The 24,473-nt window shown below is 39.1% G+C and overlaps 2 protein-coding genes across 2 annotated transcripts in view; one reads left to right on the top strand and one right to left on the bottom strand.

Moving 5' to 3' along the window:
- The first annotated feature begins 644 nt into the window (after nucleotides 1-644).
- On the top strand, nucleotides 645-10,112 carry hacd4 (3-hydroxyacyl-CoA dehydratase 4). The gene is made up of 7 exons (XM_022747767.1): nucleotides 645-898; nucleotides 2,934-3,040; nucleotides 4,002-4,129; nucleotides 4,243-4,352; nucleotides 4,904-5,010; nucleotides 6,277-6,384; nucleotides 9,047-10,112. Coding segments are annotated over exons 1-7 (645 nt in total). The 5' UTR covers nucleotides 645-896; the 3' UTR covers nucleotides 9,130-10,112.
- Nucleotides 9,299-24,473, bottom strand: part of focad (focadhesin) — a 56,516-nt gene continuing 41,341 nt past the window's right edge. Inside the window, exons 27-44 of the mRNA XM_022747766.1 lie at nucleotides 22,471-22,709; nucleotides 22,299-22,388; nucleotides 20,784-20,931; nucleotides 20,544-20,663; nucleotides 19,731-19,853; nucleotides 19,562-19,639; nucleotides 18,590-18,661; nucleotides 17,732-17,834; nucleotides 17,485-17,565; nucleotides 16,814-16,942; nucleotides 16,616-16,731; nucleotides 13,560-13,820; nucleotides 12,683-12,772; nucleotides 11,798-11,975; nucleotides 11,518-11,615; nucleotides 10,381-10,632; nucleotides 10,124-10,199; nucleotides 9,299-9,652 (exon numbers count right to left, since the gene is read on the bottom strand). Coding sequence (XP_022603487.1) covers nucleotides 9,579-9,652; nucleotides 10,124-10,199; nucleotides 10,381-10,632; nucleotides 11,518-11,615; nucleotides 11,798-11,975; nucleotides 12,683-12,772; nucleotides 13,560-13,820; nucleotides 16,616-16,731; nucleotides 16,814-16,942; nucleotides 17,485-17,565; nucleotides 17,732-17,834; nucleotides 18,590-18,661; nucleotides 19,562-19,639; nucleotides 19,731-19,853; nucleotides 20,544-20,663; nucleotides 20,784-20,931; nucleotides 22,299-22,388; nucleotides 22,471-22,709 — 2,328 coding nt within the window. The 3' untranslated portion in view covers nucleotides 9,299-9,578. The remainder of the gene's footprint in view (nucleotides 9,653-10,123; nucleotides 10,200-10,380; nucleotides 10,633-11,517; nucleotides 11,616-11,797; nucleotides 11,976-12,682; nucleotides 12,773-13,559; nucleotides 13,821-16,615; nucleotides 16,732-16,813; nucleotides 16,943-17,484; nucleotides 17,566-17,731; nucleotides 17,835-18,589; nucleotides 18,662-19,561; nucleotides 19,640-19,730; nucleotides 19,854-20,543; nucleotides 20,664-20,783; nucleotides 20,932-22,298; nucleotides 22,389-22,470; nucleotides 22,710-24,473) is intronic.

Genomic DNA, 24,473 nt, shown 5'->3' with positions numbered 1-24,473 from the left:
GGCAGTGCACACTATTCCACTGAGAGCAGCACCTCTAACTGTTATGTGTCAATGATGAAAAAACTTTGTCTCTTATTTTCACTATGAAAACTCTATGAGCTGTTAAAATCTGTAAATGTATGTCATTTGTGTAAATACAAAAACATATACAACATGTTACATGTGAACATAATGAGGTGGCTGTTCTCTTGGTTGGTAAAACTGAAATGATGAATCACACCGTGCCCAGCTGTTCAAGGTATCATGGTTACGAGAGGTCACAGGTGAAAATTAAAAAATCTTTTTTGGAGTAATTTCAGTTTATTATTTAGATGTTTTTTGTTTTCTATTCATTATCATGAACACACACACTGTGCTTAATTCTGACTGTAGTCAGACACTGTTTTTATGATTCACTTTCACTTTCAGCTTAAAGTAGATTGTGTAAGACTTCATGCTTTTCTGCTCAGGTCACCAAAAAGGTTGAACTTGCTAACCCTAAAATTATAGACACGTAGTGTATGTGTGTGTGTGCGTGTGCGCGCGCGCGCACGCGCGTGTGTGTGTGTGTGCGTGCGTGTGTTGTAACTCTCCTGCTGCTTGCTCTCTCCTTTCTCTCCTGACTTCTGTATTCTTGGCAGACAGCTCATGGTTTTTGTGGAGGGGGTGCTGGGACTGATCTGATGTCAGTTCTCATACATGGAACCGTCCACTTCCTCCTCGCTGTTACAATTGGCCTGAGGAAACTCTGCCAAACACACACATTGCAGCATTTCTCTGCTTCCAGTTGTGAAGCAGGATGAAGTAAGAGGCGGGTCTGTGTTCTGCACAAAGACACAAACTTCAGCTGGAAAAATGATCCTCCTCAAACTCACACAGGGATTCTGAGCTGCAACAAAAGGACCAAAAGACGGAGAATGTGAGTGAGTATTTCAGAGTAACACAGTGGTGTGTGAGCTCTCACTGTGGAAGGAATGTTCTGTATTTTCAGGGTGTGTTGAGAAACGATAGGCGAGCCAGCTCTCCAGGCTAATTCACTATAAAAAGGCTTCTTATTACTTGTTACTTTTTATGTTCAATTTGAGTTTTAAAACGACCCAAGGTGTTCTCTATAAATCATTTTATTTCTTATCTGCAGTCAGAAGTGGAAATCTAAATCTGTATTATCTGTACTGATGTCAAGAAACCTGAGAGGACGTCTCTGCAAATACTAAAAAGTAAAAGCAGAATCCTTTCATTTGTTTCATTCCACAGTTATTCAGTGAAAGATTGTAGAGCTTTATCACTTTATATCTCTGTATGTTTATACCTTACTCCAAGATAAGGAGGGTTTCATGCAGGACAATACATGTCCCAGCTGTTCTCAAGTGATAAGCAATTGAAATCTCCTGCAGTAGTGGAACAAGTATTCAGACCCAATGTAAGTCAAAGTAGCAAAACCTGCATGTATGTGTCAGAGTCCCACATTAAATCCGTCATTGAAATGTTCTTAAAGCTGCACTGAGCAATATTTTTCAATAAACACTGGATCTGACTTAACTTATTCATATAGTTCCAAATCATAACAGACATTATCTTAAGGCTCTTTACAGAGTCAGGTCAAGACCTCGAATATCATAGAGAGAAACCAAAAGTTCCACCATGAGCAAGTGGAAAGGAAAAATCCCTTTAACGACTCAGGTGAATGTAGTGGAGATTTTACTAGCTAAACAGACAGATATTTTTCTCAGGAGCTGATGGAGAGTAAATACTGGACTGAAAATACATCAGGTCGACACCATCAGGAATCTAAATGAACAATATGTTGTTCTGAATTTGTTGGATGTGCAAATAAGCAACTGCTCACTAACACAAATGCCATACCCTTTATTAAGTCATAATGTGTCAGATGTGTTTATGGTTTGTTCTGCTGCCCCAAGTGGACATGAATCAGTGTAATCTGACTGCAGTGTTTCTGCAGTGTTTAAAGAATGTGGATCCATTCTCCACCACAGGTTCTAACAGGGTTTCCTTATGAAGGTTTTATAGTTGCCCGAGGGGAAGCTCACGTTCTCTGAGAAGGTGCTGGTTAGACACACATACTCTACTTGAATAAAAGTATCAGTATAATCAAAAGTCAGGCACACAAAATTGTACATTATACAGACGATCATACATGATCATATACATATTTATTTGATTGGAAGATTTCAGATGTTGCAAGTGACCCCAACCCTGAGGACGGTTGCAACATATTAAAAATACATTAAATTTCACTAATTAACTTTTACTTTTTGTCTCAGTAAGCGCAGTATTCTGAAAACATGCACTGTTTTACAATAATATTAATATTTGTCAAGCAGTTATTGAGTTTTGTTTTGTGTAGAACACTGAACCTACGTTCAGTCAAATATAGGCACAGTTTATGTTATTGCTTATGAACAGAACAGACGTATATATTATAAGAACACGAGAGACTAACAAAATCATTCACAAAATAATTTGTTTGTATTCTCTTATGCATTAAAATGAGCAATTATTGTTGCATCTGTTTGGGACATAATTAGCAAAAACATTGTTGTGTAGACTGTGTTGATCTGGCTGCTCAGGTCTAACTGAGCATGTGCAGAATTAGTGTCATCACTCTAGCATGTTTCTGATTGGAGGAATTGGATTTGTTGCAACCGCCCCTACCTTAAATGCATACTGAATTACAGTAGTTTCCATGTAATTAAATTTATTCAAAATAGTTCGAAGTGGATCAGTGTTGGCAGTCGTATAGTAAACTTCTGAGGTTTTGACCTGTTGTAACAGGAAGAGCATAGATGTAACTAGCACCATTAACATTTACTGTAAGTGTTGCCATGAAGCTGGTCATAATAACTGGTTACACTGTGAAATTTAAGGTGTTCAGAATGTGAAAGACCCACACTGAATGATTGAAAACCTGATCCGTGAACTGTTTTCATTTGCAGGCTCAGCTTCAGGCTCGTCTACATTTTCTCATACAACCTCTTTCAGTTCTGTGGGCACACATGGATCCTGGCTAATACCATAGCCAGGTTCTTCACATTTGGTCAAGGTGAGCTTTATTAAGTTTCAGATAGTAGCCCAGTGGACAGAGCAGCTCTTTAAACAAATACAGGTTTTAACTCAGGAGAGTATGAATAAATGTGGGTGGACAATAACAAAGTACATTTACTTCGGTTCTATACATAAGCACATCTTTCAGTATCTGTACTTTATTGATTATTATTTTTGTAAACTTGTGACTTTTACTCCACTACACTTAAAAACAAATAATGTACTTTTGACTCCACTACGTTTCTATGAAGTAGTGAAGTACTCTTACTTTGAACCAGAGCTTTTAACCAGTGGAATGAATTCTATTTTATTTTGAAAATGTGATAGACCATACACTGTGTTCATCATAGGAAAAAAAAAAAGAAAAACTATCACAGCCAACTCCGCCACTGTCAGTCATGTTTGAACCTGTCAGTGTCCTAATGATGGCGATGTCAGATAAAGATGAGGCAGAAGATTCTTCACCGGAGACCATGCTCTGATCTGAAGTCTGTGTTTGAAGGTTTATAAAGAAAGAAAGATTCATTTAGTTTGAAATGTTTGCTGTGTTTACCACGACCAGACTTCATCACTGACTAAAAATAGAAATATGAAAACACCAAAGGCTCCTCATGTTGATTCAGTTGTTTTTATGTCCATGTCTACAGTCTTTTTATTTGACATGTCAGTCAGTCAGTCAGTCAGTCAGTCAGTCAGAAATCAATAGTTTGTTTCAGAGTCATTAGGTTCTGTAAACGTGGAACAATGCAACAAAAATGTACTTTTGAATACTTCAGTATTTTAAAATCAAGTACTCCAATACTTTAACTCCAGTAAAAATGTGACTGATCAACCTTTGTATTAGAGTTTGACTAGGAGGATCTGTACTCTGACTCAAGTGATGGAGCTGTGTACTTTGTCCTCCTCTGTGTATAAAATGGCTTTCATCAATGATCACATGTGATTATTTGACATTGCAGATGCCTTAGCAGACACGTTCTACTCTGTTGGTTTTGTGATGAGTCTCTGCCAGCTGCTCTCCATCCTGGAGCTCTTCCATATCGCAGATGGGATTGAGAAAGCCAGACTCCTTCCTCGCTTCATCCAAGTGTGTAACCTCAGTGGAATGTCATTGTTAATCCTGTTATCTGATGTTTGATGTAAAATTCTTCACATATCTGAAGCAGTCGGTAGATTGTGGATGCCGTTTTGCTCTTTCAGGTCATGGAGAAGAACTTCCTGTTGATCATGGTCATCATGCTGGAAGAGGTCCAGAGTAAACCAGTTGTGTGTGTCCAGTTTTTCTTGTGGAACATTTTGGACCTGTTACGGTAAACACATCACTAACATCTCGTTTCATTTCATCCAGTCTGTTTGTGCTTTTTACGACAGATGGCCAATTTCAGGTCTTACAAGAACTTTCAATTTATTTCACACAAAAATTTAACATGGGAGTCTATGGGGATTGACTCACTGTTGTAGTCAGACTCTAATGGTCATAGAGGAACTGCAACTTTTAGCACTTCAGTGTTAAACTAAGCGTTAAACTGGAGGTTGATTCTTGGTTCATCACTACGAGCAACTTCTCTGACATTATACAGTGATCTAAGCCACTGAGGGTAAAACCTCTCCTGTTGGTAGCATGTAGCAATGGTAGCAAGTATGACACAGCATTGTTTGCAAAGGTTATACTGAACATACATGAATAGTCAGGTACACATAGGAATAGCAAAATAGATCATAGTTTTTATCATGAGTCTTTAGTCATGTTGCACCATCATGAATAAAAGGAGAAAACTGGAGTCTTTACATGTTTATCTACTGACTGAAAAAACTGGAAGTTAGTACTGTGCTCAACAGTTTGATGTGTGCTTTGTGATAGGTACCCACATGAGCTGCTGCGTGTAATGGATACACCCTCCATCACCATGCTGTGGACTCGCTACACACTCTGGATCCCCTTATACATCCTGTCAGTTGCCACTGAAGGTGAACAGTTTACTACTACACTCAACAATAAGAGCTGTACTATACTTGAATGTATTAAAGACTGGTGTTGTGTAAGGGAAGTTAGTGTGTATACAGGAAATGAATTGACAAAGCACAGCCGATGATAAAATTTCAGGAAGTGTGTGAGGAAAGCACATTCCAGTTGAGTGTGTGTGTGATAGAAAGAGAGAGAGAGGGAGAGAGAGAACACAAACTGATGTTCACTGCAGCCAAACAAATACTATTAAAGGGACACAGGGTAAGACTGTTCATAGCAGGAAATGGTCTTTATTAGGCTTGGACCAATATTCGATAATATGGGATATCCCGATATTACCCACCATATGTGATATTTTTCATATAACTTTTTTATATTATATATTACATGTTATATATTATAAAACTAGAATTACCACCTTGTCTTTGTGTCCTCCACCAACCAGCCAAGTTACAGGAAATATGGTCACAGTCTCTCCTTCCTGAGTTACAGTGTTGAATAATGTCCAGAAGTGTTTTCACAGAGCATTATGATGTCAGAGGGGAGGTGACCTTTGGTCTTTTGGATATTTTATTCTTATAGACATTTGAGTTAAATTGTGTCATAATTAGTGTATGAATTTGTGAGATATGGCCAAAAACCGTATTTTGTGAGGTCACAGAGACGTTTGACCACCAAAATCTTATCAGTTCATCTTTAAGTCCAAATGAATGTTTGTGCCAAATTTGAAGAAAATCCCTCAAGGCATCACTGAAATATCGCATTCACAAGGCCAGAACCGTGTTTCATGAGGTCACTGCAACCTTGACCTTTGACAACCAAAATCAGTTCATCGTCTTAGTAAATGTTTTTGCCAAATTTGAAGAAGTTCTGTCAAGGTGTTATTGAGATATTGTGTTAATGAGAATGGGACGGACAGACGTATGTACAGTATGTACGGATGGACAACCTGAAAACATAACACCTCCCTCTGTGGCTGTCACTGACATGGAGGCATAACAACACCTGAAACATAAAATACAATAATATAATTATAGTATAATGGAGTTGTGCGCTGCGATAATATCGTATATATATTGTGATATTTGGGCATGACTATATGGAGGTATTAAAATTTTGGATACCACCCAAACCTTGTCTTTATTGGACCATAGCAGGTTGATTTTTAAAACAGCAGGTTCTCACAACTTATTATATGTAGTATTAAAAAGTTGAATGTGATTTATTTCTGCTGACTATAATTGTTTTTGTTTTTTGGTCTTATTCAGGTGTCACTCTGTACCAGGCCCTGCCGTATATTGAGCCAGCTGCACTAAACCCAACACACATTCACCCCCCTGTATTCCTGATGCTCTACCTGCCTGTTCTTGCTCTTGGTAAGATTATAGTTATCCAGCATTCCAACTGCACTGTGTTTAAGAAACATGGACTACAGTGGTGGAGGCGTGTTGCTTCAGACGCCTGTTAGACACTGATGTATAAGCCCAGAAGTCCAATATGAGTAACAAGTGAATGCATTTAAAGGCTCATCGGATGGCAAATCACTGTTTGTAACACTACAGGATTTTAGAAGTCTAGAAAGTTATCATGACAGAAATTATTTTATCTTTTGTTGTGCTAAAAGAACAGTCAGGAGCAGTGAGTGTGTGCAACCTCCTGAAGTGTTGTTATCAGGGTGAGGTTGCTAGGTTTCAAACCATCAGCCTGTGGAGACCAAAACCAAAGGCAAAAGCAAAACTGACCGTACCTGGCAACCAGTTTTAAGGCAGGAGAGGTTGCAAAGAACTACAGAGTGAGTATTCCCTACAAGCACAGGCAGACACAAGCGTTTTTCTTGCTACTGATGTATTTGATTCAAATCCACCGTGGAAACAAAAGCATGTTAGGTCAAAATAAACAATCAATGACATTTTACCAGTAAAATAAGGCAAAACAAACAAATACCTCATGGGCTGCATGCTAGGTTAAAGGGAATAAGCCTTCATGTCTGATCTTCCTTACTTCAAATGAGTCAAAGAGTCAAAGAGTTATTTACGAGAGAGCAGTCCAACGGAATTCCTGCGCAACTTTTAGCCTTCAAAATAAAAGCACTATTTCTTATTTTAAATTAAACAATATACAAATGATAAATGCAACTCAAATAAATTACAAAGAATGAAATTGGTCTTATAAAAGCAAATAAATTAACAAAAAATAAACAATGTGAATATTATCATTGCAACAGTTACAGGGTGGATGGACACGCTCTTGTCTGACAAGAAATAGTTCCAGCACATAACTCCCCTAAAAGATTGAAAAAATTGTCGTTTGTAGCCATGCTAGTGGTCAACGGTCAGTCCATAGGCTGACATATCTCAGCAGCTGTTAATTAAGTGCCATGAAATGTTGTACTGACATTCATGGTCCCTGAGGGATGAATCCTAATGATTTTGGTGATACTGTGACTTTCTATCTACTGCCACCACCAGCTCAAAACTTCAGTTTGTTCAGTTTGTTTGGTTCATGGCCAAATACCTGCAAACCTAATATTCCCATCAGCCTCAGCTGTACTGTGTTTTGTGCTAATTAGCAAATGTTAGCATGCTAACAAATTTTATTAATTTAGTGAACAGTGTAAACATTATACCTATGAAATATGAGCATGTTAGCATTGTGTTTGTATGTTAGCGTGCTACTGTTAGCATGTATCTCAAAGTACTGCTGTGTTAAGTGCAGCCTAACAGAGCTATGAGTCTGCAGCATGGCTACAGCATAGTATTGGTGTTAAATGAACAAGATAAAACATGTTAATCAGTCAGCTGTGGAGATGTTGTTAGGCATCTGAACTTTGGACAGTAGTTTCAAATATTTATGCTAAGCTAACCATATCCTGACTCCACCTCCAACAGTGATTTGAAATTGATACCAATCTACTCATCTCACTCTTGGAAAAAACAATAAGTATACATAACTAGTCTTTTAAACTAACAGTATTGGAATTTAATAGTTTAACCTTAAATGTTAAAAAATAAGTAATTTTCAGTCCACACCATAAACTGTAAATAAAGATGGACGTAGCCTCTGTGACGTCACCCACAGGTTTCTGAAGCAGTTTTGAAGCTCAGAGTGAGCTGCGCCACCACCATCATCATCTTTTTTTTATTTTTTTGGACACTTTTTGCCTTTATTCAGATAGGGACAGTGAGAGAGTGACAGGAAAGTTGGGGAGAGAGAGGGGATAACATGCAGCAAAGGGCCATGGGTCAGTCACTATCGCCATCTTGGCAGTATCTGACGCCGCCCCTAACTCCCAGCTAATCCAAAAAAGGACAAAAAGGACAAAAAGGAGGGGTGTGTGGAGCTGAGACTTCAGTGCAAGCCAGTTTTTGGCAAGCATAGGCTCACCCACGCCCTTAATTATGTATAACTTTAATTCTTAATAAAATGTAAACAGGTGAGTTATATAAACAGTTGTCATGAAGGAGGAAATTAGCTCTAGAGACCAAAACTGTTTTTGTACCAGGCTGTAAACATGTTTCTGCTGTAAAGTTGGATATTTTAACATGGGAGTCTATGGGGATTGACTCACTGTTGGAGCCAGACTCTAGTGGTCATTAGAGGAACTGCAGCTTTTTGCACTTAAGTGTTGGCTTCATGTTTCAGCCTGGAGGTTGATGCTTGGTCCTGACTTGACTAAGGAGATTAAAGAGTTTAAATCAGGGTGTAGTCATACAGGAGACTGGTTTGTCCCACCTGCCTGAAATTAGACTGAGTTGTGGTTTACCATACTTCGACTTGTAGCAACCTAAAGAGACTAGAGACATGTGACTGCCAAACACTTTACTACCAAACCTACCATCTCAGACTATTTAATTTTTACTTGATGAACCACAGCTATTGTCTGTTTGCAGCTGTGTTTATATATGTACGGAATATTTGCAGACAGTTCTGTAACAGCCATTCTCTTGCAGTTGTTAGATCTGTGTCATAAATACAAAATTACCATATTGACACTATTTTGTTTTTGCCAACTCTCTAACGGCAGTGTTGTCCTTTCAGGAGCCTCTGTGACAATCTGGCAGCTGCTGAAGGAGAGACAATACCACCTGGAGAAATGGAAGAAGAAGATGAAAAGGAAATAAATAAAACTATTTAAAAGAACTAAATGGTTGGACCATTTCAGTCTTTCTGTAACATCTTCCTGGAACTTCCTGGAAAGTCTGTTACTTTTTTTTATTCAGTGAGTTTGATTTGTTAAATGTGTATTTTAGAAAACCCAGAAGCCACAAAATGAAATTTACCAACAGACCATTCAAATTTTCTGTTACACTTTTAATAGAAATACTATTTGACAGAGCACATTCCTGTTAACATCAGCGTCATGTATGACTGAAGCAGAGCGACGGCAGCGGTGGAGTTTTTCTATTTGAAAGTCTGTGGAGCTGCAGTGTGCCTCGACACATTCAGACATCACATCACTGTCTCCACATCCGACAGGCTCAGGAAGGAGAGATACAGCTCGTGTGTTACAGCTCCAGCATTGTTTTTGTCGTGAAGACCCTCAGTATGCATCGCTGTGGTTACGATATAATTACCAGCCATAAGCTCTGGTCCACACAGCTTTCTTCTTGAACTCAGCGGAGGACTTCAGAGCCAACAGAGCAGCTGAAACAACAACACAGGCACCATCAGATAAGCCACTCATTTGTACCAACAGTGTGTTTGTTGCTTTTGTGAATGTGTGACGTACTTGTAAGAGGAAGGAAATCATGTGTGTTTCAGGAGTTTTCAGTTGTGTTTACATTCAGTACTCACCATAAGCCATTGTGTGTATCCTGGAGGCCTAACACACGTGACTGCAATACCTCCCGCATAAAAGTTTCTTAAGTAAAATTTCAGTCTCGTTTTCATCATGAATTTGAATTCAGCAGCAGCTGTTGTTCAGTGGAACAGACACTATAACTGTTGACTTGTCTGTCTGTCTGTCTGGTTTGCTAAACGTCACAGTGTCCAACACTCCTATGTTTGCGTGTCAATACCTCAGAGGAGCTTTACATTTTAAACTACTGCTATGTCTGAGCAGTGTGTATTGTATTTGTATGTATTTGTATGAGTTGCTGCATTTGCGATCTTCACCTTTGGCTGTGCTGGTGGTCGCAGTCGACACACTCTGGCCAGGAGCTTCTGTGATGCTGAGAAGCCAGTCTATGAACTGAGACACACACACACACATTACATTCTATCATTGTCTTGTCTAAAACCAAAAAACTTTCCCAAAAAAACAAAAATCAAATAAATGTAAAATGTGTATCGTCATTCAGCTGTGGCCCCGTGTGCCTAAGGTGGGGCCCTACACTCTGCCCTCATTGGAATGAAGCTGCAGAAACACTGACCTTCTGTGTCTGGCTGCTCCAGGGCTCTTTGCCCAGAAGCAGAGCCAGGCTGTGGGGCATTCCCAGCAGACACTGTGGCAGGGCATGGTCAGTGAGTGACTCCTCTCCATAGAGACCGTGTTGCAGAGCTCGAGGCTTGGAGCCCTGTTGCCATGGAAACCACTGGGCCCGGATGCCATAGAGGAGTGGCATGAAGTGGTCCCCCCAGGAAACTACAGCAGCAGCAAAGACCTGGAACAGGAAGTCTGTGGCCTGCAGAAGAAATGAGGGAAATCGATTCTCAACTGGAGAGGTGTTCAATTACCTACTTTACATCAGGTTTACTGATTTTCATGGCGTTAAAGGGCTGTAAAAGTTTACAAAAAAAAATGTAATATGTTGCCAGCAGTTCAACAACAAAACATTTCTACTCTGTACATGATTGTTTGATATTCAGCTCATTTTTAAATAGCACCACATCGAGTGTAAAACTTACCAAAGCCCTAAAAGGCTAGTGAAAACATTTGCCAGGTTCATGTTTCCTAGTTTTTCTTGTTTGTTTTTTTTTTACATCTGTATAAACAACACCCCAAGGACAAGTGATTTTTTTTCTGGGAAGACAGAAAGAAAAAATTTATAAGTATTTATATATATATATATATATTTTAAACCTTGCCTCTCTTGGGTTGTTTTCTCACTACTTGCCTCTTGTGGTTTATACAGCTAAAATTATTTTTCCTTTCAGGACTTGTTTTCACAGATGAAAAAAACAAAAACTTAGAAAATTGGAAAAAAAGTAAAAAAAAAAAACTTTTTAAAACTTCTTTTAAACTTTATTTTTTCTTTCACTAGCCTCTCTTGGGTTGTTTTCACTGATGAAACATGGAACGTTATTCCCAGAAAAAAAAAAATTCACTTGCCTCTCAGGGTTTCTGTAAAAACCTGTTTTCACATTTAACTTGTGCTAGAGGACACACCCAGCGAGACTGCAGCAGCATTCCCAACCACCTCAGACAAGTTATTCCACCTGAGGAGCCTTTAACTCCAAACTACAGACTGAAACCCAGAGCTCTTAACATATCATCTGTGGCATGTGACGACAACACTCTCACTGCTCTGGAAACACCACACACAGGCACACATGGCTCAGGAACATACCAGTTTTGTGTCTCCACATGTGACAGACGTTGCACCGTAGGCAACATTTCGAATGTGGCCCATCAGCTCCAGGAGCCACTCCATCCGTCTGGAGATGCCTGTGACACACAACATACAAACAACAGATCAATCATTAAAACCTAATGTGTGGAATTATATGCCCCCTAGAGGCCACATTAAAAACTCCAGTGTGACGGACAGCAGAGTAGTATTATCATTTGATAGCTTAATGGGCTTTTCTCATATCATGTGAAAGCAGCAGGAGAAGTTGTTCTCTGACCCGTGTTGGAACTGGTTGCCAAGCGACACTGATAAAACGTTTGGAGGAGAATCCAGCCGACTCTGCGGCTTGGCCAACCACGAAGCACACCAGCGATGATGTCATTGAGACCAAGGAGGGGAACTCTGCCCTGGGAAGTCAGGTAAGCCAGGATGAAGCAGGTCTTCTCCATCTGGATCTAAAAGAATAAACCTGAGTTATCCTCCAAGAATTTAAATGGGCTTTTGATTGATTAAAACGCATTATACTAAACATTAAACATCCTGGGAAACAAAAGGATCCAAGTGGGTGGATGCCAAGATTCATTGCGCACCAGTGATGAATCACTTTTCAGAAAAGAGTCTTTTGTGGTCTATGCGGTCTTCGGAGGCCACGCCCTCGTCCTCCAAAGGATTCGGCCTCTGAAATGGGACACTGACCGTCTCTACATAATTATCTTAAGCATGTAGCTAGATTCAATTTAATGTATAGTTGTACAAAATTTGCAGCTGTATTTTTTCACTTGTAGGTTTTTAAGTCCAGCTGTTGACGTCTAAACTGAACAGATTTTCAGTTCATTCTCTCTACAAACACAATAATTTTAAAGATGACGTAATCATAAAAATGTACAAATGATGGCTTTAAGTTAGTTAGTGTGTGTTAGACTGAAGTTGAAACGTCTTAATGATGCTGAAATGATTTCACTTCTGCTGCAGTTTTTTTAATTTGACAGGAAATGTTCAGAAATTGTTTTAGAAATATGTTGGAAAATGCAGTTGTTGATTTCTTTCTCAGATTGAGATGATAGGTATCCATCCATCTTATGTTTGTGTGTAAAGTAGAATCAGGCTTTGGTTAGCCTGGCTTAGCATAAAGACAGGCAGCAGGAGAAACCCAACACTGTACCTTAGTAACTCGAGCAATTCGATCAATCTCTGTATCAGACATCTCAGACAGACATCTGGCCACTCCTGTGTACAAATCCACTTCATCATCCTATAACAAATGAATTTAGCAATACAAAAAGAAAAATATAACAGAGCATTGTTAGATGGTTGGCCTGGTACAATTACAGATGATTGAGTAACATTTTTTTTTAAATAGCAATGATCTAGAAAACGTTTAAGTTAAAAACTGCACATAATTGAATTGTTTGATCTTATATGGGAGAAGCAGCTTATCACAGCTGAAGCACTAAAAGACTGAAGCAGTCGCTGAAGTTTGCTGAATTAAAGCTCCATATTATACATCCTGTGTTGTATTTGAAGTGTTGATCCATAAGAAGATATATTTGTGGTTTTAAGAACCAAAAACCATCTCAGTGTAGTTTTACATCTCTTCTCTCAGGCTTCTCTCTGAAGCTCTAGTAACAACAGGTCGGTGAGCCAATCAGAAGAGAGGAGGCTCTGAGCCTCTCTTCTGATTGGCTGACTGTTTTCTGAGCGATTTAATAAAAATATAGCAGATTTCAGGTAAGCACTGAGATGAAGTTGAAGAATCAGTTTGAGTGGAGGATTTTAATTTGAAATCATCCAAATTTGATAAATGAGGCTGACAGAATCAGCTAGAGTGTGGTGACTGAAAGCCAATGAACCCTCATTAAACGATGTCAGCGTGTGAGCTCTGAGAGCAGTTAAAGTGTCAGGTGAAGAGTGACAGATGAAGGCAGATGAAAGTGTGTGGTCTGTGGTCTAGTGTATGAACAGTGACAGGAGTCAGCTGAAGAGAGGATGTCAGGTAAAAACTCCATCAGTGTCTGAAGGTGTAAAGACTCATGTATTACCTGGATCTGGTTCGGCAGGAGGGTGAAGATCTTCTCAGTGGTGGAGCAGAGGATAGTCCAGCAGTTACTGGGGGGGTTTGGGAGGGCCATGGCCTGAGCGAGGCCCTGCAGGAGAGAGCGGCACAGGGACAGACGCTGGGGTTGAAGGTCCTCCTGGAACTGCTGCAAACCCAGACTCTCCATGTAGACCTGGAGCTTGTCCTCGGCAACATGCTTCATCCACAAGCCAAGGGTGTCATACAGGTGAGCCCGGGTCTGATACTGGAGGAGGACAATGGGCTGTAAAAGTCTCCAGACATCTCTGAAAGGCTCATAGGCAACACTGGGCATCACTACTCACAGCCTCATTAACAGGGTCTGTTCACTAGTGACACCTGCTGGTAGTAACTGTTCACAACAGCCATGTCATAAAATATGATCATGTGCCACAGTGCAAGCACCAATAACAATTACATGACCCTGTATCAGTTTTTAATACAACTCATTATTGTTGTTATTACTTAATTTAGCATGAGCGGGAAATTCTCAAAACTTAGTCTGATATCAAAAAATACAAAAAAAAACTCAATTGATGGTTTATTGATGAAGGGATATACAAACTAATAATCTGTGATGTTGAAATTGAAAGAGGTTTCAGACTAAATTCCTTGGGTTTGTGACAGATCATAAACTAACATGGAAACAACATATTGATTATATTAAAAAAAAAACATTCATGTCAATAGTAATTCTGTATAAATCTTGGAATATATTACATTATAAGGCCATTTCAGTTCAATAGTCTTAATACAAAAACAAGCTATATATATATTAATAAGGCTGGCTACTATGATCACACTCATCCATTGTGTCTCTGTTCCCATAATATGAAATTTAATGATTTATTATATAAAATTATAAAATAATGCAAATAATGTTTAGAGCTAAGCAAATATAATCTGAGAGATGTTCTTAGTTTACTGAACCAATAAAAATAAAAGGAGATGTGTTTATATTGTTGGGGATTAAATTAAAGAACAATGCTAAAATAAATCTAAAAATATGTAATTCGCTTTTGGTTTTCAAAGGAATGGTTTCTATAACTCTGTGTCTCTAGCATGTTACATTAAAAACATAATTTGAGCTTTAAATTATTTTAAATTAACTTTATCTAATAGCAAAATCTTGGAATACATAACTAAATTTTGTCATTAATTTTACCTTCGTTCATTGTAAAGTGTACATATTTGTGTCATTTTTATATTTTCATGAGGTTACTCTTATTTAGTGCTAGGTAACGCAGTATCCATGGTAACGATGTAGCTAGTCAGACTGGGCTTGTATCCCCCAGGTGAGTGTGTGACTGTTAAATCAAGATCTATGGATATGAATATATGAATGTTCATCCAGTCTGAGGGAGAACGTCATTATATTGACTTACAGAATGATTATCTATGTGTATTCATTTATCTTTATCAGTTGTGTCTTTATATCATTCATAATGGAAATGTTTGATCCTGATTAGAGTTAGACTGTTGGCCATATCATTTATTTATTTGCAGTTCAATCGTTAGTGTTTGAAGTTTGCTTTGATTATGATTTTTCTGTCAGACTGAGTAGTTTTATTGAGACCAGCTGTTATCCCCCATATCCTGAAGTGCTTGTTTCAATAAAAATAGGTCAGTGAAACGAGGAGCTGTCTGAGTCTCTTCATTAGAGTCAATCAGTCAACTGCCAGCTGTTACTTCAACATTGTGTTCTACATGACGCAGAGACTGGAACTGTCATGCTGAAAAAGAGAATTAACGGGGTGCTGTAAACTGTATATTAGGGAGCAGACTGAAGCCCCTGTTTCTTACCACTTAACAGTGTTAACTATTTTCTTTTCTTTTTTGGTGTACAGCTTAAATTGATAATACTGTAGGCACACCTGAGCCTGTTCAATCACAACTTAATACGCAGACCATTGACCGCTTCACTTAATTTTCAAATACACAACACATAATATGACAACTGAGCAAACTCCAGCCCCTGACTAAGATTGTGAGATGTGGTTGAAGCCTCTGAGAAAAGCTAGTAAGTAGACCTTGAGTTCAGATTGTTTTGTCAAACAACATATATGATTATATGTACAGTGGCAGGAAAAAGAAAGTGAACCCTTTGAATGGAATTACCTCCATTTATGTATAAATTTGTCCTTGAATATGGTCATCTTCATCCAAGTTACAATTATGAACAAACACAATCTATTTTAACCAGTTACACACAAATCATTGTTTTGATCAAAATATAATTCAAACTAGGCTGGAAAAAGTATGTGAACCCTTTGACTAATGGCATCAACAAAAGCTAACCGGAGTCAGGAGTTATCAAACCTGGAGTCCAATCAATGAAACCAGATTGGAGGCGTGGGTTAGAGACACTTTGACTTCTAAAAAACACTCAAACATTTTGAGTTTGAGTTTCCTTCTGGAGCAGTCTAGTCGGAGCCCAGACCTTTTACCCAGTAGAGATAATGTGGAATGACCTTAAGAGAAAAGTACGAACCAGACATCCTGAGAATATGTCTGATCTGAAGCAGTTCTTTAAAGACGAACTGGCCAAACTTCCTCCTGAACATTGAACAGGTCTGATCAGCAGCTACTGGAAGCTGGTTTCAGGTTATTGGAGCCAAATGTGGTTCAGCCAGTTATAAAATGCAAGGTTCAATTACTTTTTCCACCACCACTGTGAATGCTTAATGGCTTTCGTTCAATAAAGACACAAAAGATTATAATTGTTTGTGTTATATTAGTTTAGAGACACTGTGTCTACATTTGTGACTTGTATAGAGATCAGATCACATCTCATGACAAGTCAGTGCAGAAAACCAGGTCATTCCAACGGGTTCACTGCCTTTTTCTTATATACAGACTTATATAAGAATGAGGATATAATGAGTAAAGCTGCAGGAAAACATGAAGCAGCCTCCCTTATCATCAATCATGTGACTCTCTGTTGTACATACTTAGACTTGATATCAGTATATGATGTTATTACTCTGTTCTCCTCTCTACAGCTGTACTCGAGGAACTTACACTGAGACTGTGCACCAGGGGGGGGGACAGCCAAGAGCCCAGGAAGAGAGATGCACTCTGGGAAGACTGAGCCTGACTCGCTGCCAGTACCACACACTGATGCTGCACCTCCTCTCCTGTTGAAGACAAAACATTTCAACATGCTGCTTTGACTCTTTGGCTTCCAGTACAGATACATGACTCTGTGAGGACTGTTACCGAAGCTGAGCCTCATCAGAGGAGACAGGACAGCGCTCCAGTTTATGGGCGGGTACTGGAAACTGGCTCCAACTGAAGCCAGCGGGGTCAGTGCAGTCTTCACCAGAGCTGGAGCAGAGGACTCACGACCTGGAAACAAAGGAGTTCAAAATATGAATTGTTTTGATTCAATGTATCTTGATGTAACTCAGTGGTATTATATGTGTTTGTGCTGTTGAGAAAATAAAGTTGTACACAGAACTTTCACAATGAAAGATTTAACAGAGTTTTTGCAGGTTTGAAGAAGTTTAAGACTTTTTAAAACCACTATGATGTAATTTAAGACACTGTTTAACATCCACACTGGCAAGAAAAAGAATCTTAAATTAATCTATTGACTTTCAACAGGCCTTCAACCAAGCTGCACAGTTTACATTAGTGGTTATTGGTTCCATGGTGGTTTTGTTTTGTAGTTTTATTACAGCGTGACAAATACAAATACTTCACAAACACACATTTAAAAGCCTGAAGTTAATGCAGCTTTATGAAAGTGATGTTAACTCCATAATCCAATCAATTTTCAAGACCTGTCAAAACTGTGTTCCAGACATTTTAAGGCCTAAAATTCAGATAATTGGAATTTTGACTTTTTAATCAGCAGAAACCCTGTTCAACTAAACTGGTCTACAAACCTTTCTTTCCTGCCTCTGAGATGAAGTCAATGATGGGTCTGAGGACACTTTTCTCTGAGAGGTAACTGAAATTCTGAGGAACTGAGGGGGACAGGAGGAGACACAGAGGGAAAAAAACATCAAAAAAACATGTCACACCCAACAAGCAACTTCCCACTATTGAAGATAGACAGTGACTGATTTCCACGCACAGCTGGACTGAGGTAAGAGGAATAAACTGATTTGAGTTCATCCATATTGCTCCTACCTGCTGTTTGAGTGTGGCTGGTGGACATGTGGGCCAAATGTAAGTGACCCATCAAACAGGCGCTGTTGGACTGTAAACCAATGGCACCTGAGAACGTTATGACCTTGAACAGAGAGAGAGAGAGATAGAGAGAGAGTTAAATAGGCTGATGTACATGAAGAAGAAAGGAGGTTCAGTGTCATTTAGGTTTGGGACAATATTCTATAATATCAAATATCGTGATATTTGGGCTGAACTGTATATTAAATTTTGGGTATCACCCAAGCCTGATGTCATTAGAACTAACATTATATCTTATAATATCACATTAGCACATTTTTTGTCATAAGATTTATTTATTTTCTTAATTACATTGACAGGATATCATGTAAATTATTATTATTATCATTTTCCTTACAATTTTATTTATATAACATCATTAATGTCCACTACTATATCACATAAATACACACACACACACACACACACACACACACACACACATTTCATTTTTATGTCTCTATAAATGTTTGTTTTTGTTGTCGTTTACATGTATGTCTATTATATGTACCCTTTGTGTAACACTTGTTGTAATGCAAAGTCACTAATAAAGAACAGAAAAAGAACTAACGAAACAAATAATCACAAAATAAGAAATTGTCTTACAATGCATCACAAATCTAATGTCAATTACATTTAAATACATGATGTAATAACTTGAATTTAAGTAGGAAATATGGTGTCAGGGCTGCAGAAAAAGCAGCAGGTGTCTGACAGAACTAGACAAAGTCAGACTTGTATTGTAAAACTTATACTGAGATAAATTCACAATTTTTACCATTAAAAACAACAGCATGAATAACATAATGCGTGGCCCACCTGTGTGATGGCTCGAATGACCTCATTCAGCCGGCTCTGCTGCTGGGAGGAAAGCTCCAGCTCACTTTTCAGCTGGAACACAGGACACAAGATAAGTGACAAAAATATTCATGAACAAAGCACCAAACACTTCACTTCATTATTAAACATTTTAAATCAATTTATTGCCCACATAGCAGTGATACTCCTTCTTCACAGCAGACATTTTGACTTTCCATTGCTGGAAAAACACGAGACACAGAACATTAAAGATGTGTGAGCATGACAGTGACAGTGAGACATACCAGGACCAGGACTGAGGGAGCTACTGTAAATGGAAGGAGCTTTACATGTTGTCACATGTCAAAATGTCCTATGTAAAAGAAGCTTGGAGCCATTTCTGATACAATGAAGTGACAACTGTTCATCAACAGGACAGCGCCAGACCCAACGACATCTTCTCTGCTGCTTTGTTCTTAAAGCTCCATTCAGTCAAAAGGTATATGTCCATGTGTTGTTTGATTATAAAGCAGGTCTAGGTTCTATATTAATACTGCGAAAGTATCAAAGCGCTCAGTCCACAGAGAAATGCACACAGCCTGTATTCAGAAACTGAGCCTTAAAACCAGCCATCAGGACTTCTGGAACTTTGTGATGTCACAACAAAGCTGTCACCAAGTCCCACCCACCTGCACCCACCATCCAACCTTGCAGGATTTGGTTTCACTAAGTGTTTTCCTGAAATCTGCTATATTTTTAGTGGATCACTCAGAAAACAGTCAGAGAGGCTCAGAGCCTCCTCTCTTCTGAATGCTCAAGGAACTGTTGTTACTAGAGCTCCAGAGAGAAGTCTGAGAGAGGAGATGTAAAACTATATTGAGATGGTTTCTGGTTCTTAAAACCACAAATATATCTTCTTATGGATCAACACTTCAAATAAAACACAGAAGAGGCAAATATGGAGCTTCAGAAACATGATGGTGGATTTCTCACCTGAATGAGGTAACTCTCAGATCCCACTAGAGCCACCAGTCCGTTGACAGCAGCCAGTCGCTGCATAGTGGGACAACCCTGAAACACAAAGTTTCAGCAGGTATAAACAGACTGAATCTAAAGTGTATGAATGAACAGTGATGTTCCATTCTTCATGTAGCTGCAGTACCTCAGTCAGTAAGATCTTGATCCAGGCAGCCAGCAGTCGGGGGTGGATGTCCTCTGCTTTACCGTGACCAGACAGTGACAGGCCGTGGACAACCAGCCCCAGAGCCAGAGAGAAACCTGGGGTCTGGACACAAGCAGTGAGAACTAAATCTGTGTCCACTGATCTGGCTCTAGTGGTTTTCATCATCAATATGTTTGATACAGTGATACAGCTATTACACAAGACTAGCATTAAACAGCTACTAACCACTCAAGCTATTTCACTGGTCTGATTCTCAGAAGACATGGATAGATTAGACATATGAATTCAAAACCACATACTAATGTTAAAACTGTACAGTTGTATGCAACTGACATATTGCCCATGTAAATGCCCTGTTTTTCTTTATTTATAGAAAAAAATTTGCAAAACATTGTGCATCCGACTATGTCAGTGCCTCGTGCCATCGAGCGTGGGGGAGATGTCAAATGTCCTGTAGTCAGTTGAGAAAATGAGAGTGAAACAAAGGTGGATTCTACCGCAGGACAATGATTCAAAGCAGACCTGAAAATCCACCATGAACCACTTCAACAAACAAACCAACATAGGCATGACTTAAGCAATCGTTAAATTCGTTAAAATTAATAATCATTTAAAATGTGTGGGTAGATTTTAAACAAACTGTGTGAATATCTCAGGAAGAAAAACAGAAAGACTCTTCTCTGGATCACTAAGCACTTATTTAACATGGTGCCCAAACTTCTGCATACAACTGTATGTGTCCACAAATACTTCCTCCTTATCCCAGCAGATACAACACACTCTGCTGCTGACCTGCTGGCTCTCCTCAGTCAGGGTGCGCAGAGTGTTCATGACCTCCTCAGCCTTGGCAGCGTCTATAAGGCCTCCACTGAAGGCTGAGACGCCCACACACGCCACAGAGTACGCCAAGACCTGCACACAGTCAATATTACTCCATTCCAGAAGAAACAACCTTAATAAATATGTTTTGCTAGCCTGTGTGGCCTGTGTCACTTATTTTGGTCTGTTAAAGCAGAGTAAAACTTGTTGTACCTCCTGCATCATGCGTCCCTGCCCGCTGTTGTCCTGCAGGCTGGATAGTAGTTTGTCCAGTGTTAGCATGACGTGGATGTGTTGGTCCTTCTGTCCACTACTGCAGAGAGCTGCCAGCACCAGACCCAGACCCAACATACAGCCAGTACTGAGGAGAGGAGAGAAGCAACATCTGCTGCGTATAGGTTTTAGCCATGCTAACAATGTAGCTCTAGGGATAGCAGGGTTAGTCAGGAACAATCTGTTGGCTCAATATATGGTTTTACTTTTAATAATTAGTCCATTTCTCATCTGTGAACTTAAATTCATAACATGTATAGTTAGTAGGCTTGGGCAATATCCAAAATGTAATATCTCAATACAGTCAAGCCCAAATATCATGAGATACAATATTATCATGGGGGCGTGGGGGGGTTTATTTGTCACATAACAAGGTTCAATGTACACTAAGCAAAGCAGTGAAATGAAGGTCGGACTCAGCAGCAAAAAAACAACAACAAAAAAACAAAAACAAATCAAGGTCTTAACCTAGTACATGTCTGGACCTACGGTCAAATCCTGATTTTATAGCTGTGACATCGTCTGACAACTCACCAAACAAATAAATGAAAGACAAAGACTGAGTTGTGATTTCAGCTGTATTTACGGTAATATGATCACTCAGAGAGAAAGTTAGAAGAGTGTCTCTCACACAGAGCACAGCCTCCATCTGGGATCCACAATATTTAGACTTTATTTACTTCAACTCCAGAACATAACAGACTTTTATTAGAGGCAGATCTTTATGTCTAACTCCCTCTGTTTGATATGTAGAGTTGGTCAGAGTGGTTAGTATGAAGCCTCGTTACCGATGACTTCTCTCTCTCCCTCCCTCTTTCCTACTGTCTCTCTTTCTGTGTCTTATGTTTAGTTATTCATCTGCCTCCTTTATTAATAATTATACATGGAATGAAAGTAGTTTATTTGCTGCAATGGAGATGATGCTCAGTGTATTCAAAGCGCTCCTCCTCTTCCCTTCCTTTTGAGACTACTAGCACCAATTGGCTGGACCTCTGTTGAATAAGGTCAGTCACTTTAAACTCACTAAAAATCACTTATTTTACATTATATATTTTTAATTAATTGACATTACTTTGCAGAAATCTGTTTTCACTTTGACATTAAAGAGTTTGTATTTGTAAATTCTTGTCAAAAAAGCCAAATTATATTGACCATGATTCCATTTATAAAAGCAATAAAAGGGGAAAACATCCAAGGTGGTGAATACTTTTTATAGGCACTCTATCTATCTATCTATCTATCTATCTATCTATCTATCTATCTATCTATCTATCTATCTATCTATCTGTCAGCAAAAGGAAGCTTGGTGTGTTACAATACTATGTTAACCTTTGTGATTCATCACACATAAAGAATCAACCATCTATTACTGAACGAAAGTACCCACATTACCCACATATACTCATACATTACCCACATTGCCTTATACATCATGTCTACAGACAGATCACTGACTTGTATTCCAGGTCGGGGTTGAAGGAGCAACTTTCCAGAGCACCCAGAGGGCTGAGGAGAAGATCAGTGTCTTTCTGAGCAGAGATGTCACTGAGGAACAGAGACAAGCAGCTGAAACCTCACTCAGCCAGTTACAGGTTACAGTACATGTTTGAATCAGTACACTCCCTACCTGAGGCGCTGATGCTGCAGACTGCACAGCACCATGCCCAGCGCAAGGCCGGAGTGGAACTGGACAGCCTGGGAGTCATCAGCAGTAGGTGAGCCAGGCAGGCCTGCCTTCAAGGCTGACAGGACCTGGACCAGGGCATCCCTCTGCCATACCACCAGCACTGGAACCAGCAAGGACAACGCTAGACTGGCACAGGAGCGAGCAATGGCACTTGCTGTGTTCTCACCTGAGTAGGAACGCTGAGGAGGAGAAGGAGGACGTTGTCAAGAGTCTGCAGACCTTATTACAGTACAGCAGCTGATTCATTAACCTACACTTAGAGTCAGTAAGGAGGTTGGGAGTTTGTAATGACACTCTCAGTGCAGTGCAGTATAGTTATAGACTAGAATCACCTCCTTATGGTTGTCTGCCTCTGCCACCTCAGACTACTTTCAGGTTACATCCCTGTTTATCCAGAGTCATAGAAAATATGAACCATTTGTGTGAAATTTTGTCATAATTGCTGTGATGTCTTGAGTTATGGTTAAAAAGTGTTTTGTGAGGTTGCCGTGACCTTTGATCACTAATTAGTTCGTCTTTGAGTTCTAGTGAATGTTTGTGCCAAATTTGAAAAAGTTTCATCAAGGCATTACTGAAATATCGTGTCCATGAGTAGTGTTGTTTTTGACGGCCTGTTTTAATTTTAGTTTTAGTCTAGTCTTTGTGTCAAGCTGTCATTTTAGTTTTTATTAGTTTTAGTCATGTTCATACTCTTTTTAGTCTAGTCAAGTTTTAGTCGACTAAAAGTCTGAGCATTTTAGTCTTATTTTAGTCAGAATCATCCATGACTATTTTAGTCTAGTTTTAGTCGACGAAAACTGATGACATTTTAGTCTAGTTTTAGTCAATGAAAATTTTATTTTAGTCTCTTTCTAGTAATGCAATTCTGTTTAACCCAGTATCGTATAAGTACCTAGTAGTATAGACAAAACCAAAATTTTCTTTTAGCAAAACCCATTTCACAGTTCAAACAAGGTTATCTTATTATTATATTATTGTTACCTTATAGACTCAAGAATACATCCATTCCAGACACACAAGACGCTCTGATTTGAATTTACAACATATTTATTTTACCAACCAAACATGTTTTCCTGTGATTTTGTGGCGGCATTTCTCCCCATCTTTTTCCACAACATATTCTGTTTTTTTTTCCACCTCTATGTAATGAAAGTGTGTCCAAATGTCATTTCGTCTTTTTCTTCCAAAGAAGAACCCCGACTGGCTGCCGGCCATCGGTCCTTTTCTCTGTCGTGTTACGATTCTGAAATTGTCGTTCAACCGCAGCTGCAACTTCTAAATGCCGCCCGCGAGTGAGGAAGTGATGTCGCATGCGTCGGCGCAGTGCGACCTGATGAAGTGAGACACAGGAAACAGAAATACTGCAAAATAATAATAACTCGACTAAACGAGTCGAAATGACGTTATAACATTTCGTCTCGTCTCGTTTTAGTCAACGAAAATGAAGAGACATTTTAGCAGAGTTTTTATTTTGTAAACCACATTTAGTCTCGTTTTTATTCGTCAACAATATTGCATTATATATTTAATTATAGTTATCGTCACATGACCAGCATTTACGTTGCGTCTCGTCTCGTTTTCGTCACGTGATAAAGGTTCGTTGATGAAGATATTTAGTCATAATTTTCGTTGACGAAAGCAACACTATCCATGAGAATAGGACGGACAGACGGACAACCTGAAGACAATATGGTTCCTGCTCTGACTGTCGCCAGCGCAGAGGAGTTTTTACCGTCTCTGTCTGTGTGCCTGTCATTCAGGGATTCAATGGAGCTGTTGCGTGCGTGTGACGGAACTGTGCTCACTGGCCCATCACAATGTGTAATTTTTATTTGACTCAAGGTGAAGCATTGGAGCTGTATATATTGTATGGTTATTTTGTTTTGTACTAATTTTGCACTGGCTGCTGCTTAGAAACTAACTGAATAAAACATGTTTGTCCT

This window comes from Seriola dumerili, unplaced genomic scaffold, assembly GCF_002260705.1.
Source record: "Seriola dumerili isolate Sdu_G_001 unplaced genomic scaffold, Sdu_1.0 BDQW01000111.1, whole genome shotgun sequence".
NCBI classification, from domain to species: domain Eukaryota; kingdom Metazoa; phylum Chordata; class Actinopteri; order Carangiformes; family Carangidae; genus Seriola; species Seriola dumerili.
Note: the sequence above shows the minus strand (reverse complement) of the source record. Positions and strands in the feature narration are given on the sequence as shown.

Bases quoted from the DNA above. Each gene is read 5' to 3' on its own strand.
- hacd4 (XM_022747767.1), top strand. The intron at 3,041-4,001 runs GTGAGCTTTATT...TTGACATTGCAG, and splicing joins GTTCTTCACATTTGGTCAAG to ATGCCTTAGCAGACACGTTC. The intron at 4,353-4,903 runs GTAAACACATCA...GCTTTGTGATAG, and splicing joins AACATTTTGGACCTGTTACG to GTACCCACATGAGCTGCTGC.